This window comes from Rhododendron vialii, chromosome 11a, assembly GCF_030253575.1.
Source record: "Rhododendron vialii isolate Sample 1 chromosome 11a, ASM3025357v1".
NCBI classification, from domain to species: domain Eukaryota; kingdom Viridiplantae; phylum Streptophyta; class Magnoliopsida; order Ericales; family Ericaceae; genus Rhododendron; species Rhododendron vialii.
Window position 1 is genome coordinate 13,882,807 of NC_080567.1, and position 14,751 is coordinate 13,897,557.

A 14,751-nucleotide genomic window follows, 5' to 3' on the forward strand; every position below is an offset into this window, starting at 1 on the left:
TTTCTGAGCATGCCGTAAGTGCAGTACTTTTAAGAGATAAGGGATCTGAGCAAATCCCAGTCTATTATGTGAGCAAAACTTTGTTAGATGCCGAAACAAGGTATTTGCCCCTCGAGAAATTGGTCCTAGCACTAAGGACAGCAACTAGAAAATTGCCACATTATTTCCAGAGCCATAAAGTTGTGGTTTACACTGAGTTCCCATTAAAATCATTGCTCCGAAAGGCAGATTTCTCGGGAAGGATCTCAACTTGGTCCGTTGAGTTGAGCCAATATGACATCGACTATCAGCCGCGCACAGCAATCAAAGGCCAGGTGTTGGCAGATTTTGTGGCAGAATTCTCACCTGCGGTTGCACCTCTGCCTCCTACGAGAAAGGAGTGTGAAGCAAAGTCTCCTGTAACGAAGAAACAGGCATTAGCCGAACAAGATCCCCTGGAATGGAAGCTGTTCGTTGATGGGTCAGCTTGCAACACCGGTTCAGGAATAGGGGTGGTACTTTATCCCCCTGAAGGATCAATGTTGGAATTATCAGTTCGCCTTGGGTTCAATGCATCCAATAACGTGGCGGAGTACGAGGCAATTTTAGCTGGTTTGAGAAGTGCAAAAACCCTAAAAGCCGAACATGTTAGGGTATATTGTGATTCACAGCTTGTAGTCCATCAACTGTCCGGGCAATATAAATCCCGGAGCGAGAAGATGGCGGCATATGTACAGGTGACCAGAGATCTGCTCGATACCTTCGAAAGGGTGTATATTGAGCAGATAAGTTCTGGAAAGAATGCTCATGCAGATTCATTGGCATGGTTAGCCGCAGCTGTGCCATCTGAGTTTAAAAGAAAAATAGCCGTGGAGTATCTGACTGAGCCGAGCATTGGGAGAAGTGTGGAGATGGTCTTGGACGTGAACCAAGGACCAAGTTGGATGGACCCAATAGTGGAGTTTTTACGAGATGAAATACTCCCTTTGGACAAAAAGGAGGCACATAAAATCAGGACCAAAACTGCTCGGTTTTGGTTATCCCCAGAGGGAAAACTATATAGGAAGTCTTTTACAGGACCCTACTTGCTTTGTGTGCATCCTGAGTTGGTGCAAAAGTTCCTCCACGAAATTCACGAGGGGACATGTGGAAGCCATGCTGGTGGTCGGTCCATAGCCGACCGAGCAATCACCCAAGGGTATTGGTGGCCGTACATGCAAGAAGATGCTAAGGTGTACGTAAAAATTTGTGAGAAGTGTCAGAAATTTTCACCAATGATTCGAACACCAGCCGAGGACCTGGTGCCACTGACGAGTCCCTGGCCGTTTGCTCATTGGGGAATGGACATAGTGGGTCCACTACACAAGGCAACTGGGAATCGAAAATTCCTACTAGTTGCAACAGATTACTTCACTAAGTGGATTGAGGCTGAGCCATTGGCCAAGATCACTGAACCTATGATAGAAAGGTTCGTGTGGAAAAGCATCATAACTCGCTTTGGGGTACCTTATTCGTTGATTACAGACAATGGGTCGCAATTTCAGAAGAAATTCAAAACTTTCTGTGCCCAGTATGGGATAAGAAATTATTATTCGACTCCAGCTTACCCTCAAAGCAACGGACAAGCAGAGGCTTCAAACAAAACAATCCTTGATGGGATTAAGAAACGTTTGGATAAAGCATAGGGGAAATGGCCCGATGAATTGCCATTGGTTCTATGGGCATACCAAACAACGCCTAGGAGGTCTACGGGAGAGACCCCCTATTCATTAGCATATGGAACAGAGGCTGTTATTCCATTAGAAATAGGTCTGCCGACCAACAGGACCACTTTGGTTGAAAGTGGAGGAAATGACAGAGCCTTGGAGATTGAGTTAGACTTAGCCGAGGAACGACGAGAACGGGCCTTGGTGCACTTGGCCTCATACCAAGAGCAGCTCATCAAAAGTTATAACAAGAATGTACACCCACGAGAGTTTGGTGTTGGAGACCTTGTGCTACGAAAAGTGCTCGGCAATACTAAAGTGGCTAATGAGGGAAAGCTAGGGGCAAATTGGGAAGGCCCATATCGAGTTACAGAAATCGCAGGCATTGGGGCTTATCGATTGGCAGACTTGGATGGGAACCCAGTGCCAAGACCTTGGAATGTCCATAATCTAAGAAAGTTTTTTATATAATTTTTCTTTATGCACATCGTGATTGTGTGGGAGTTACGAATAAAACTCTCTTGTGTTCTAGTTTTGTTATTTTTACAAGGGATACGAGTAACGCCCTCTTGGGTTTTACAGTTTATGAATGAAGTTACGTTTTTTGTCTATGTTGTTGTTTTCTTGGTATTTGTTTTAAATACGAATCACGACATTGGTTTCCCTCATTCGTATTGGGGAGCAGGGTATAGGATATCCATTTAAGTACGTGACACTTGAACACAAGTTCGAAACACTTGTGTGAACTTCAAACAAGTACGAAATACTTGAGAATTGTTCTAAGTACGTGAAACTTAAAGTACGTGACACTTGTGAGAACGCAAGTACGAAATACTTGAGAATTGTTCTAAGTACGAGAAACAATTGTATGAAATTGAAGTACGAGAAACTTGGACAGACATGCATAAACTTTAAACAAGTATATGTTAGCCACGAGATATTCAAAGTACGAGAACCCTTACGGTGCATACGAATACATGCATAAAAGCATACGAGTATATGCACCAACAGTCCACAGCATACGAAAATATGCACAAACTTGGAAGCATATGAATATATGCATAAAAGTACGTGAAACTTTAAAACTTTAAACGATTTAAGTACGAAATACTTAAACATTTCAAAACACCCATGACAGAAACATGTGGAAAGGTATCTTGACAGGAATAATTCAAAAACAGATGTAAAGAAAGACAGAGCTCATTCATCTTCAGTGAGATCTTGCACAGTTGTAGGAGCAATTACAGGAGCTACTGGTGCAATCACATCATCTGTGGTATTTTCATCTCCAAGTTGACCATCACTGACTTCCTTTTGGCCAGGGTTGGTCATATCAAATTGAGGCTCCACTTCAGAAACAGGTTGCTCAGCAGACACGTTCACCACCTGCTCATCATTTATCTCCTCTGCAATATCCTCCTCTTGACTAGCAGCACTGGGTAGCTCAATGTTGGTCCAGAGAGGAGATGATTCAGGAATCTCAGCTTTGGCAAGGCAAGCTGTCCAAGAGGCCACCCAGACTTGGTCTTGTATCCCAGGCATTTGGCTTGTGTAGCTTTCCGTGGCAACCTTGATTCCTTCATTATATCCTTTCTCAAAAGCAGCTTTGGCTTCCGTTTGGGTCGTCTCAAGCTCCTTCAAAGTTTGTGCAAGACTGTCCTCCGCCCCCTTCAGTTGTCCCTTTAAACCATCTGCCACTCCCAAGGCTTGGTTCCTTTCTTTCTCGAGCCTGATGATGGTACGTTGGAGCTTGGTGTTCTCACTTACAAGCTTGACACGTTGAGGCTCAGACTGGCTAAGCTTTTGAGCCATGGCCACCATTTTTTGCATCACCTGGAACGTTCAAAACAGTTAAACATGGATACCAAACGCTCTGGAATGCTATGGTTTACAAAGTGAGATTTTACTTTGGCATTGTGAGACATGAACGAGCTTAGAAGGTTGTCAGGCGAGCTTGCCACCTCCTTCTGCATATCTCCTGGCAGCAGAAACGCTTGAGACAGGGCAAGGGCAGTGCCTTCTGACTCAACACTGTCCCGAGCAGTGATAGCTCGGCTCCCGTGCGAGAATGGAGGAGCCCAGATGGGAGCAGGTGATGAAGAGGATGTTGGGGGTCTTTCTTGAGTTTCCTCCACTCGTTGACGTTTTTCACGGTGAAGGGCTTCAATCTCTTCAAGGGAAAATCCTGGGGGAGCATCTGTTTGAGTCTGGGGGCGACGACCACGACCTTGAACACTTTGGCCCCGACCACGACCTCGACCAGGAATGGTGAGGAGGCTGCCCAAGTCAATCGGCCGGTTCATCTCTGAAGTTGAGAAGATACGGCCGCTAGAAGACGAGTTGGATGTGGAACTGGAAGCTTCCTCAGCAAGAGGGATAGGTTCGTCAGAGATTGGAGGAGTCTGGGAACGCCTCTCTTCTTGTTCGGGGATTGGTCTTGAAGGACCAGCTATTGCAGGGATGTCAGCTGCTCGGGTTCTCCGATCAATAAACCCACCGTACGAAGCTTTGTAGCTGAGAAGTACTTGAGCTGCTCTTGCTCGGCCTGCAAGGTATGTCCCTTCGCCGTTGAATGCAAGTGCTCGTTTGATATCAGCTACGTGAACTTGTGGGGTTATGATGTTATAACCACGGTTAATATTTGATGCTGAAACAAAGCAAAGCATAAGCAATTAGAAGCACGAAAAAGCTTTTCCTATGAAAGAGGACAAAACAAATGAAATTAAGGGAGAGCACTAACGTGGGCTCCCGAATATGTGAGGGGCATGAAAACCAATCACTTGGTCGTCCTCGTCTCTGGGTTCGAAGTTGCCCGTAACGATCAGAAAGTCGTCATCATCCCCTCGAGCAGAATCAGGGAGTTCAAGGACTAGCTTTTTTCTAGAATCCCTACTTTTTAGATAATAAGTGAGGGCGTCCCCAGTTCTGGAAATACTGTATAGATGGTGAATATCGTATAGGCCTAGAGGAGTCCCTAACATTTGGTTTAGGGTATTTATGCCCATAACTACTCGGAAGAAATTAGCAGAAACCTGCATTGGCGAAAGCCTGTAATACGCTAAGACTTGGCGGAGCAGAGGGGCTAAGGGAAACCTAACTCCGCCTTCAACGACGGCTACTACTGGAATGTGAAGGGTGTCAAAATCGAAGCTTTCATGAATGGCATCCTCAGGAGCCAAAACAGTAGCTACGTTGTCAGGAATCCCATATCGAGATCTGAAACTAGCCATGGTTTGAGGAGTATTACAATGTCTACGAAATCTCCCCATTACCAGAAAAGCTTTTGGGGTTCTTTGAAGTATAAAGAAAAGGGACGATGAAACCCTAACGAACGATTGTGAACAATCCACCAAGAGAAATAGAGCAGTAAGGAGAGGAATGATGACTTACGAAAAATAGTCGATTGAATCCCTAAGAGCAGAGAGGAGGAGGTCTTGAAATGATGAACAGAGCTTCAATGGCGGGTAAACCTTGAAATCGCCTCTTTCTGCTAAGGGAATCTAAGAGAGAGATTGAGATTTTTGAAAATGGGACGAAAACCCAAAAATACCCTAAAGGTTGGTGATGTACGTGAAACGTCACCCCAGACGCCGTTTTGAGCGTTCCGTTTTCCAATAAACACGTCTGTTCGTATTCAATGTAAAAACAATACGATGATCGACACGTGTAAAGGTTAGGGCTAACAGCCTGTGACGGCCACAAGAAAAGATGATTTTTTCTTAGCAAACGTGATGAAACATTGCACCAATATATGAAATAGGGTGCAGAAACAAAATGAATTTGTTCGGTAAAAGAGCTTTACTCGTCATCTGAGTAAAATATAAACGAGCAAAGCTGGGGAGCAATTGTAGGGAGGTATTCCCGAACAGGTGCAAAATGAGCCCGAGCACGGTCAAAAAAAAGGGTCAACGCACTTTGGACCAGTGATATGAGAAGTCAATGGTCCAGAGAGGTTGTACGATTCTCGGTGCAATAACATGAGACGTTATTAGGACCAAATACAAGGAAAATGACATGAGATGCCACTGTTCATAGAAACTTGTTCGGCAAGAGAGAGCCGAACAAGTGGAGAGCTCCTTACAAAGGATATGGTTCAAATTGTTTCCTTAGGACCAGTAACACGTGAGGTAATTGGTCCAGGCCATCTGTTCGGCCATGAGATGGCCGAACAGAGAGAGAAGTACTATTTGAGGGAACATTCTGGAAGGTTCCAGAGTAGTCATGTCCCATAAAGGGATAAAGATCCCAAGAATATAGGATCTGAGAAAGATACCCAACGAATATGGGATGTTCGGCTCTTAAAGGAAAAGAATCCTAAAAGGACTCTTTTCCATAAACTGATAAAGGAAACGAGACTCCTTGATATCCTGGGTTTCCTATACGAGTTAGGAATCCTATGGCAACATGGATGCTTGGACAGCAAGCATCCATAAATCTATAAATATGAGGTAAACCTAGAGGTGAAAGGTATGCAATACATTGCATTCTATTTGCTTTCCTACTGATAATTAGGGTTTGATTGCTAGTACGTGATACTAACAAAGGCATCGGAGGGCCTTTGCCACGAGAGGCAAAGGTGCACTCACTCCTTGTCTGTTTTGCAGGACAGGGGTTTCATTGACAAATTAAGGTTACGTTCAAGAGGCACGTGAAGCCGTAGCATTCCAGTGCTGTTCAAAGCACTACTTGAATTTGTCCACTACATCTAGGGGGAAAATGAAGCATCGATTCAAGTAACTTTGTATATGTATAGATTTAGGTTTTAATATTCGGATCGATTGTTTAACTAGAACTCATTTCAGTTTTATGGAATGATTTTAATACTTTTAATCTGTTCCGTATTTATATTCGTTGTTTTCAAATACAGAGTTAAACAATGGTATTCTTTGATTGTGGTTGGAGTTCTGAGATAGATTATGCTCGTAAGACGGATCGTGCCGTTAGGCGGTCAGATCGTACTTCTGAGATGGTCGGTGCTATGGGATAGTCTATGCCTTTTAACAACTCAATTACCTTCTTGACGATTATCGGAAGGGATTGCAAGCTCTAACGATAGTCTTTAATGATTCAAATGTTAATCCTAGCCTATGCATATCGTTGTTACGTGGTCGGGGTGGATTCGAAACCCTAGATCTTTTTCTCATTAGTTTTCAAATCAAATAATTAGTAGCTTTCTTAATTAATTAGTTTTCTGAAATCAAACAACTCAAATCTGTTTCTTCTGAATTAATCTAAAAGTTAATTGAAATTATAGTAACTTAGCCATACTGTCCTTGCAGATTCGACACTTGGTCTTAACCATTATTCTACGGAGTAGTAGTTAACTCCAAGGTTTTATAAGTATATTTTTGACACGATACCACGCGGTCACCCGACGCCATGTGTCTCAAAATGACAACAACAACAACAAACATCAAAAACAATACTCCCTCCGTCCCTTTTTAAATGTCCTACTTCGTAACTCCAACTTATTAAAAAAACATCATCATTATACCTTTCACATCAACTTTTTTCTCCATTTTCCCTACTTACCCATCATCATTACACTTTTTACTCACTAACTTTTCAAAATGGAATCTACTTTTAGGGACAAAATAGACAATGTACCAACTTTTACCCACTAACTTTACCAAATGGACACTTATTAAGGGACAGCCCAAAATGGAATACTGGACTATAATAAAGGGACGGAGGGAGTAGTATGTATGAGCCCACGCCGGGCGTTTCGAACTCCGTATGCAAAGTATGCTTAGAGAATGTATGTCAGCCATTCGAACTCCACTAAATAGTCAAACAATAAATCCAGTTCACCAATTATGCCACGCAGTATCAAAAACTTAACAAGCATTGATAAGCTAGTCTACATGCCCAAACTCAATGAAGCAGTTAAAAAAGCTAAAATAACTCATAAGACACCATAACGGCGAGATAATGCCACCTATAAGACACTAGAACTTGACTGGATGGCTTCATTTGTTGCAGCTCCTTCTTCATCTTCCTGTGAGAACACAAATGATAAAATTAAAATCATAGTGCAATTACAAAATTTTAAACTACACCAGAGGTAGACATACCTTACTAGCTTCACTAATTCTGAATGATCCATTTTGGCACACTTGAGCATCACGACTTGCAGTTGCTCTATTGATGTCATGTCCTGACTCCAAAGGAGTTAGATCTGTACGCTCATGGTTAGTGTAAAGTTGCCTTTTCACACGATGGGTCATAGCAGGACCTGTTGACTTCCTTTTACATCCTGTTTGTGTAAAAGGGGAAGGAGGAGGAGTTGGATAGCCATCCTCCGAAGGACAGTGTGTCGCCGATGGTTGGTAGTCATTCTTATCGATAGAGATACTATCCACTCCTCGGCTAGCTAAAGGAAATTTTGGACATGTTCTCTTTGTATGGCCTGGAACCTTGCACCTTCCGCAATTCCTTGGCCTTTTGGGTTTGCCCATAGAAACGTTTCCCCCCGGATTACCTTTGGTTTTGACTATATTAGGATCCCTAATACCAAACAGCTTGGTCTTCCTATTTCCTTGAACACTGTTGGGGTTATCCTTTGTAATTTTCTGGCGTTTCTTCAACCGCCACAGAAACTGGACGGCTACTTCCCTAGCCTCTTTGAAATCCAAGTCAGCGTGTGAGGCATAATACGACACCTCGTTGAAAAGTGAGCTTAATATACCGTAACGTGCTGTCTGAGATAGTATGGTATCAATTTTGCTATGACTATGTACCTGATGGTTAGGCCTATGTTGCCTCGCCCACCTCTGCAAGACACAATTCTGAGGAATACACAATAGATGGTTTAATTTCATAACACAAATCATGTGGCAGCAGGGTATGCCAAACGATTCGAATTTCAAGCAAGAACACATCATTCAATTATCCGTTGGATGATAGTCAGTTGTCCATGTTTTCTCAGGTGACTCGTATTTAGATAAGTAATACTTGTGATGGTCTATCCCCTCGATCACAACTGTTTTCTCCACAATGTACTTGCCTGCTCGGGCAAGTTCCTCACGAAATAACAAGAAAACATTTCGAGTGAACATGTTGGCTCCATGTTTCTCTAGACGCTTCAGTGGTGTAGTCAAAACCGAAAAACTGTTCTCTGTTCGGACCTCTGCCTTTGCCTCTCTATTTCGAATACGCCCAAGAGCCCTATCATAATGTACCATAAATCCAAATAGCCTTAGTCTCTGTTTTAAGAACTGGTTGAAATAGGCATTCATGCCTTCTACCCGCTGTGTACTCGATGCCCCAGCAAACATATAGCCACGAAGATATGCCTGAGCCCATAAAGAACGTTTGCTATAAGTCTCCAACACCCAAGGTTTTTGCTCAATGTTGTACCGTTTCACCACCTGATCCCAAACGTTTTCGAACTCATCTATTTCACAATCCATTTGCATACACCGCTTGAAATCTTCTTGAAACTCAGGTTTGTGGATATTTGTCGCGGCATTTCATGACAGAAGCCACGAACAAAGACGATGCCTACAATCCGGAATGACTTTTTGAATTGCCTGACGCATTGCCCTATCACCATCTGTCACTACGGACACAGGTCGTTTGTTATCCATGGCCTCCATTAAGGTTTCCAGCACCCATGTGTATGTTGCAAATGTCTCATCAACCAACAAGGCATAACCAAAAATAGTCGTAAGAAAACGGTTGCTCACGCCAGCTAAAATGACAAACGATTTCTTATATGCATTAGTTCGATAGGTTGTGTCGAATATTAGTACATCACCGAAAGCAGCATAGTCCATCCGAGACTTCGAGTCTGCCCAAAACAATTTACCTAGCTGGTTGTCCTCATCCACGGTATACTTGAAGAAAAATAATGGATCGGCATTCGCTCTCGCAGATAAGTAACCCAAAGCACCCTCTGCATCCCCGTCTTTGAGTTCTACTCTGCGCTCAACTTCAATTTTGTTCTGCAGATCTTTTAGAGTGAAGCCCACATCCTCGTACCCCCCTGATTCATTGACCTTCAAATCCATGATCTGACCTGTCTTCACACCGACATTGTGCACAACTTTTGTTTGAGCTTTAACCGCATCACTCACACACCTATGTGAGAGGAGGAAAGGCACACAACGTTTCTCTATAAATGGATGGTTGTGTTCATCGTCAAAGTGAGGCACCACATATTTTTCAACTCTTTTATCATATCGGATGCTGAAAGTAGCTCAACATCCAACTCTAGTTTCATCCCGGGGGGGTCTTTTCCGATCCTTACGGTCCAAATGTTTTTTTGCTCTTCGACCTTGCTTTGAACATACCCATTTCCTCTTACGAGGCACATTCGCCTCGTCAACTTTCAACCTATCTTTCCGTATGCTAAACCCCATTTCCTTAGCGTATGCGTTATAGAAGGCATGTGCATCATCCTCTGAATCAAATTTCTACTCGAGAATGTCATTCTTACTATAGCTGCTAGAATTAAATTTATCATTGTGGACATTTGCATGACCACCCTGACCACCATCAAACTGATCCATAATATCTACATACCAAGAAAAGAAAAGGGCTATAGTTAAATCAATTAAATAAAAACACATAAAATGGATAACTATACCCAAGTGATGATTGGGTTTAACCATGAGCAATCACAAGAAGCTTTGAGAACTAACGGATTTATGATATTTACCAAATGCTTAAAAACAATTCATCAAGCCTCTAAATTGACAACGCGAGTATTTTTAAAAATTGAAATCATCCACTAAAAGTGTAAAAAGTGATAGCCAAATGTATTGGATGCATACCTCTCTCTTTCCTCTCTTGACTAATTGACCTAATCCAATTGGTCTCAAATTGAAGTTCCGAGAGAGTTGGAGAAAATGAATTGAATGAAACTGAAACATAACAAAAGGAAAACATAAAAACAATGACATGATTACAAAAAGAATAGAATTCAAACTGAAACTTTTTTTTTGCCCTTTACCTGGGTTTGTATCCCCTCGGATTAAATTTTGGTCCTCAACGCGCATGGAAGTTTGATGCCTCCTGTAGGGGGATGAAAACAATTGATGCTTCAGATAGAGCAACTGGATTGCAACGGCTTATTCGTGCCTCTTCACCGGAACCCTAATTCGTCGTCGGAACCCTAATCTGCAAAATAGACAGGGGGTGAGCGCACCTTTGCCTCTCGTGGCAAAGGCCCTCCGATGCCTTTGTTAGTATCACGTACTAGCAATCAAACCCTAATTATCAGTAGGAAAGCAATAAGAATGCAGTGTATTGCGTACCTCTTGCCTCTAGGTTTACCTTTTATTTATAGATTTTCGTATGCTTGTTGCCCAAGCATCCCTGTTTCCATAGGATTCCCAACTCGTATAGGAAACCCAGTACATCAAGGATTCTCGTTTCCTTTATCAGTTTATTAGAAAAGAGACCTTTCCGGATTCTTTTCCATTACTGACCGAACATCCCATTCTCATTGGGTATCTTTCTCAGACCCTATATTCTCGGGATCTCATCTTTTAACGGAATACCACTGTTTCTGGACCCTTCCAGAATGTTCCCTTTACTCCAATATCTGATTGGATTCCTTTCTTTGTTCGGCCGTCTCTTGGCCGAACAGACGGCTTGGACCAGTTACTTCACATGTAACTGGTCCTTGAGCCCGTACAACCTTCCTGGACCATTGACTTCTCATGTCACTGGTCCATATTGCCGAACACTTGTTTAGCACGATGACTGTCCTGTCTATATTCAAACTATGGTCCCACGTACCATTTATTCGGATATCAATTGCATTGCTTTCAACCCGTGATCCCTCGTATCACGTGCTTGGTTCTTATTTCATCTGTTCGGCTGTATCATAACCGAATAGTCTCTTTGGACCAGCTACTTCACATGTAACTTGGTCGAATGTAACCGGAATGTCTCTAATTGCCGATCAGTCAGTTTATAGCCATGACTTCTCATATCGTTGGCCCTTATTTTGCCGAACAAACTGCATGGATCAATGACTTCCCATATCATTGGTCCATATCGCTGTTCACCAAACTGCCCGGCGGGAAGTCCTGTCGTACTTACCACGTGCTCCTGAATATCACGTGTTCGGCAACTAAATGTATGTGCTCGGGAATACCTCCCTACAATTGCTCCCCAGTTTCATCTATTTACCACTGTTCGGGGGCAATATATGAAGCTTAGAAACAGAATTTTATTTAGATCAGACTCTTCTGATCCCTTGCAGCCACTGCTCTAATATTCATTTGATGTTTTGGTGCCTTTGCCTTCGTGCCATCTCGAGGCAGCGATTTCCACGTGGCACGTTTCATATGCCTATCATTTATTTCGAACTGACGTTCTATGAAACGGCGTCAGAACGGTTTTTGATTTCCATTACTTTATCCTGTAACGGTGTAAGAGGAGACGTTTCATCTCCGTCTCTCGCTCTTAAACCCCTGAAAGGGCGCCGTTTGGGTTTTTACCCAGAACTCGAACTTTCAGTCTCTCTCTCTCTAAGCCTTCTGCCATCGCCGCCGTCTGCAAATTCGATTGCATTCCAGGGAATCGTCACAGTATTCTCGTAAGATTCTCGTTCTCACTCCCTTTCTTCTTCTTAGGTTTCCATCTGAGATCTCATTCTCAGATTTGTGGGTCGTTTCTAGGGTTTCAGTCGCACCCATTCCCAGTTTTACTTTCTCTTCGAATATATCCATGGCGGATGATAATGACAACCCTCCTAGACCCAGTAAATTTAGGAAGCTCTGTGATACCCCTGCTGCCATGGCGGCATTTAGAGAAAAGTATACCGTTCCTGAGAATGTAGGTTTTGAACTTGCCCCTTTAGGAGCAGACAGGGATGGCGGTTCATGGGATAGGATGTGTATCCTAATTGTAGCCATTGTCGAAGGCGGAGTTCGTTTTCCCCTTCACCCACTACTCCGCCAGATTTTAAGCTAGTACCGTCTTACACCCATGCAAGTCTCCACCAACGTTTTCAGACTGATCATGGGGACTATAGCCCTAAATGGGATTCTAGAGACCCAATTAGGAATCTGGGACATCCAATGGTGGTACAGTATAGTACTAAACCCCGAGTACAATGCTTACTACTTCAAGGTTAGGAGGGCAAAGAAACGTTTCGTACTCAATCTGCCAGATTCTGCCCGTGACCACGAGATCAACTTCCTCTATGTAACCGGAGCATTCGAGCCTTTAGGGGAAGATGGCCAAGTGCTGGGGCTCCATTGCCCCCACATATGGGGCTATCCACGTATGCTCTTGCTTTTATCTTTTGCAATTTCTTCATTTACTGCTTTCTCATAGCTTTTCAATATGTCTAACTTTGGTTTTTCAATTCGGATTTCGCAGCTGAAAACGCTAACCACCGTCCCAGACGTGTACCGAGCAACATCCGAACAGAGGACATCAACAAAGTCCTAAAATATACAGGCGAGCCTGGTACTCGAACGGCTGGTCGGGGTCGTGACGCTGACGTACTTCTGGGATACGACCCCGAGTACAGAGGTGTCATTGACAGGAGGCTTGCTCACCCCAGCACCAGTGCCACCTCTACATCAACTGCTCTTCAGCCTAAGAGCACAAGAGCTAACGCTGGAGTAACTGTAGCTGGTCAACTGGGTGAAATCCCTATTTCTGAAGGAGTTCCGTTACCTCGAGTTAGAGTTCGAAGATCCTCTCGGAGTCAGGCTGCCTCTCAACCATTATCCGAACAACCAACTCCAAGCCGTGTAACTAGCCAATCCTCCTCTTCAGGTTATTCTCAATCTCCTCCAAACTCAAGCACTATGACACGTCAGCCTTTAAACCTCAGCTCCCTCCTCACCGTCTCCTCTCGAGGACGGGGATCTGGTCGGGTAGCTTCCACAGGGAATGCTCCTCCTGTACCCCATCGTAACAGAGGAGGTTCTACCCGCTCCACTTCATCTCGTGAAGTGGATACTACCATAGAGGCTAGTGATGCTCACAAAGACAAACGGCCTCGATCAGAGGACCCAACTGGTACTGATTCTCAAGCAGATACTGAAACACATCACCCTGTTTCACCAATTACCCAAGTACTTCCCCAAACATGGACTCCTCCATTCACTAGAGGAGACCATCCCGTTCACGTCGGGGACAGTGCTAGTTCGTCAGAAACAGCACTTGCTTTAGCTCAAGGGTTGCTACTCCCTGTTGACTTACAGAAGGAGTCTTCGTCTCCCCCTGACCGGCTTGTGTCCACTGGTCTCGTCAGTGGGATCAAGGTAACAAAAACTTCTCTTTTTGTTTTAAAGCCCCATCTTTGTAATATTTAAGAGAAATGTTACTTACATTTGGTATTGCTTCAGTTTATCCAAAAAATGGTCGTACTGGGCCAAAAATTCCAGGAAGCTGAAGTCGAGAGGATGAGGCTTTTAAATGACAACACTAGGCTGCTCCGAACAGTCACAAGATTTGAGAGGGAGAGAGATAAAGCTAAAGCTAATTTCTCCGAGACAAAAGGCAAGCTTGAGACCACGGAGGAAAGCCTTCATCAAGTTTTGGCCAAGATGGACAGCACCAAAAAGGCATCCTTCGAAGATGGTTATCAGAAGGGTTTTGACGCCACAACGTCTAGCTATGTAGAGCAGATGCCGATCATTCAAGATGAGATCTGGGCTGCTTGCTGGGAGGCGTGCCTTACAAAGGTAGGAGTTGCTGAGGATTCTCCCCTATGGGTTGAGAATGATCTACCAAGTCGCCAAGTTACAGCTCCAACTGATGATGTTGATCAACAGATTGACGACTTTGCAGACGTTGATGAAGAAATACAGGTAGAATCACAAAATGATGTTGATCAATCATCTGTTCGGGAAGTGACCACTGAGATTGCTGTCCCAAAGGTACAAACTGCTGCTGCTGCTTCTGTTGTTGCTGGGGCGGATATCCCTCTAGAGGTTCAGAACCTGGATTGAAAAAAGCAAACAGGTAGTTTTATGTTTGATCATCTGGCTGGTCCTGCATGACCATAGCTTCTTTACCCTGTGTGGTACCAGTACTTTCTCTATTTTGATAACACAGGTATTCGGCCCTTCGTGGCATAACTATACTTTTG

The 14,751-nt window shown here is 43.6% G+C and overlaps 1 protein-coding gene across 1 annotated transcript; it reads right to left on the minus strand.

The window, feature by feature from the left end:
• Window positions 1–7,456: 7,456 nt before the first annotated feature.
• Window positions 7,457–10,523, minus strand: LOC131307705 (uncharacterized). The gene is made up of 2 exons (XM_058334355.1): window positions 7,760–10,523; window positions 7,457–7,683 (listed from the first exon to the last, which is right to left on the minus strand). Exons 1-2 carry the CDS (start codon window positions 8,567–8,569, stop codon window positions 7,624–7,626), a joined length of 870 nt encoding a protein of 289 aa, XP_058190338.1. The 5' UTR covers window positions 8,570–10,523; the 3' UTR covers window positions 7,457–7,623.
• Window positions 10,524–14,751: the final 4,228 nt, after the last annotated feature.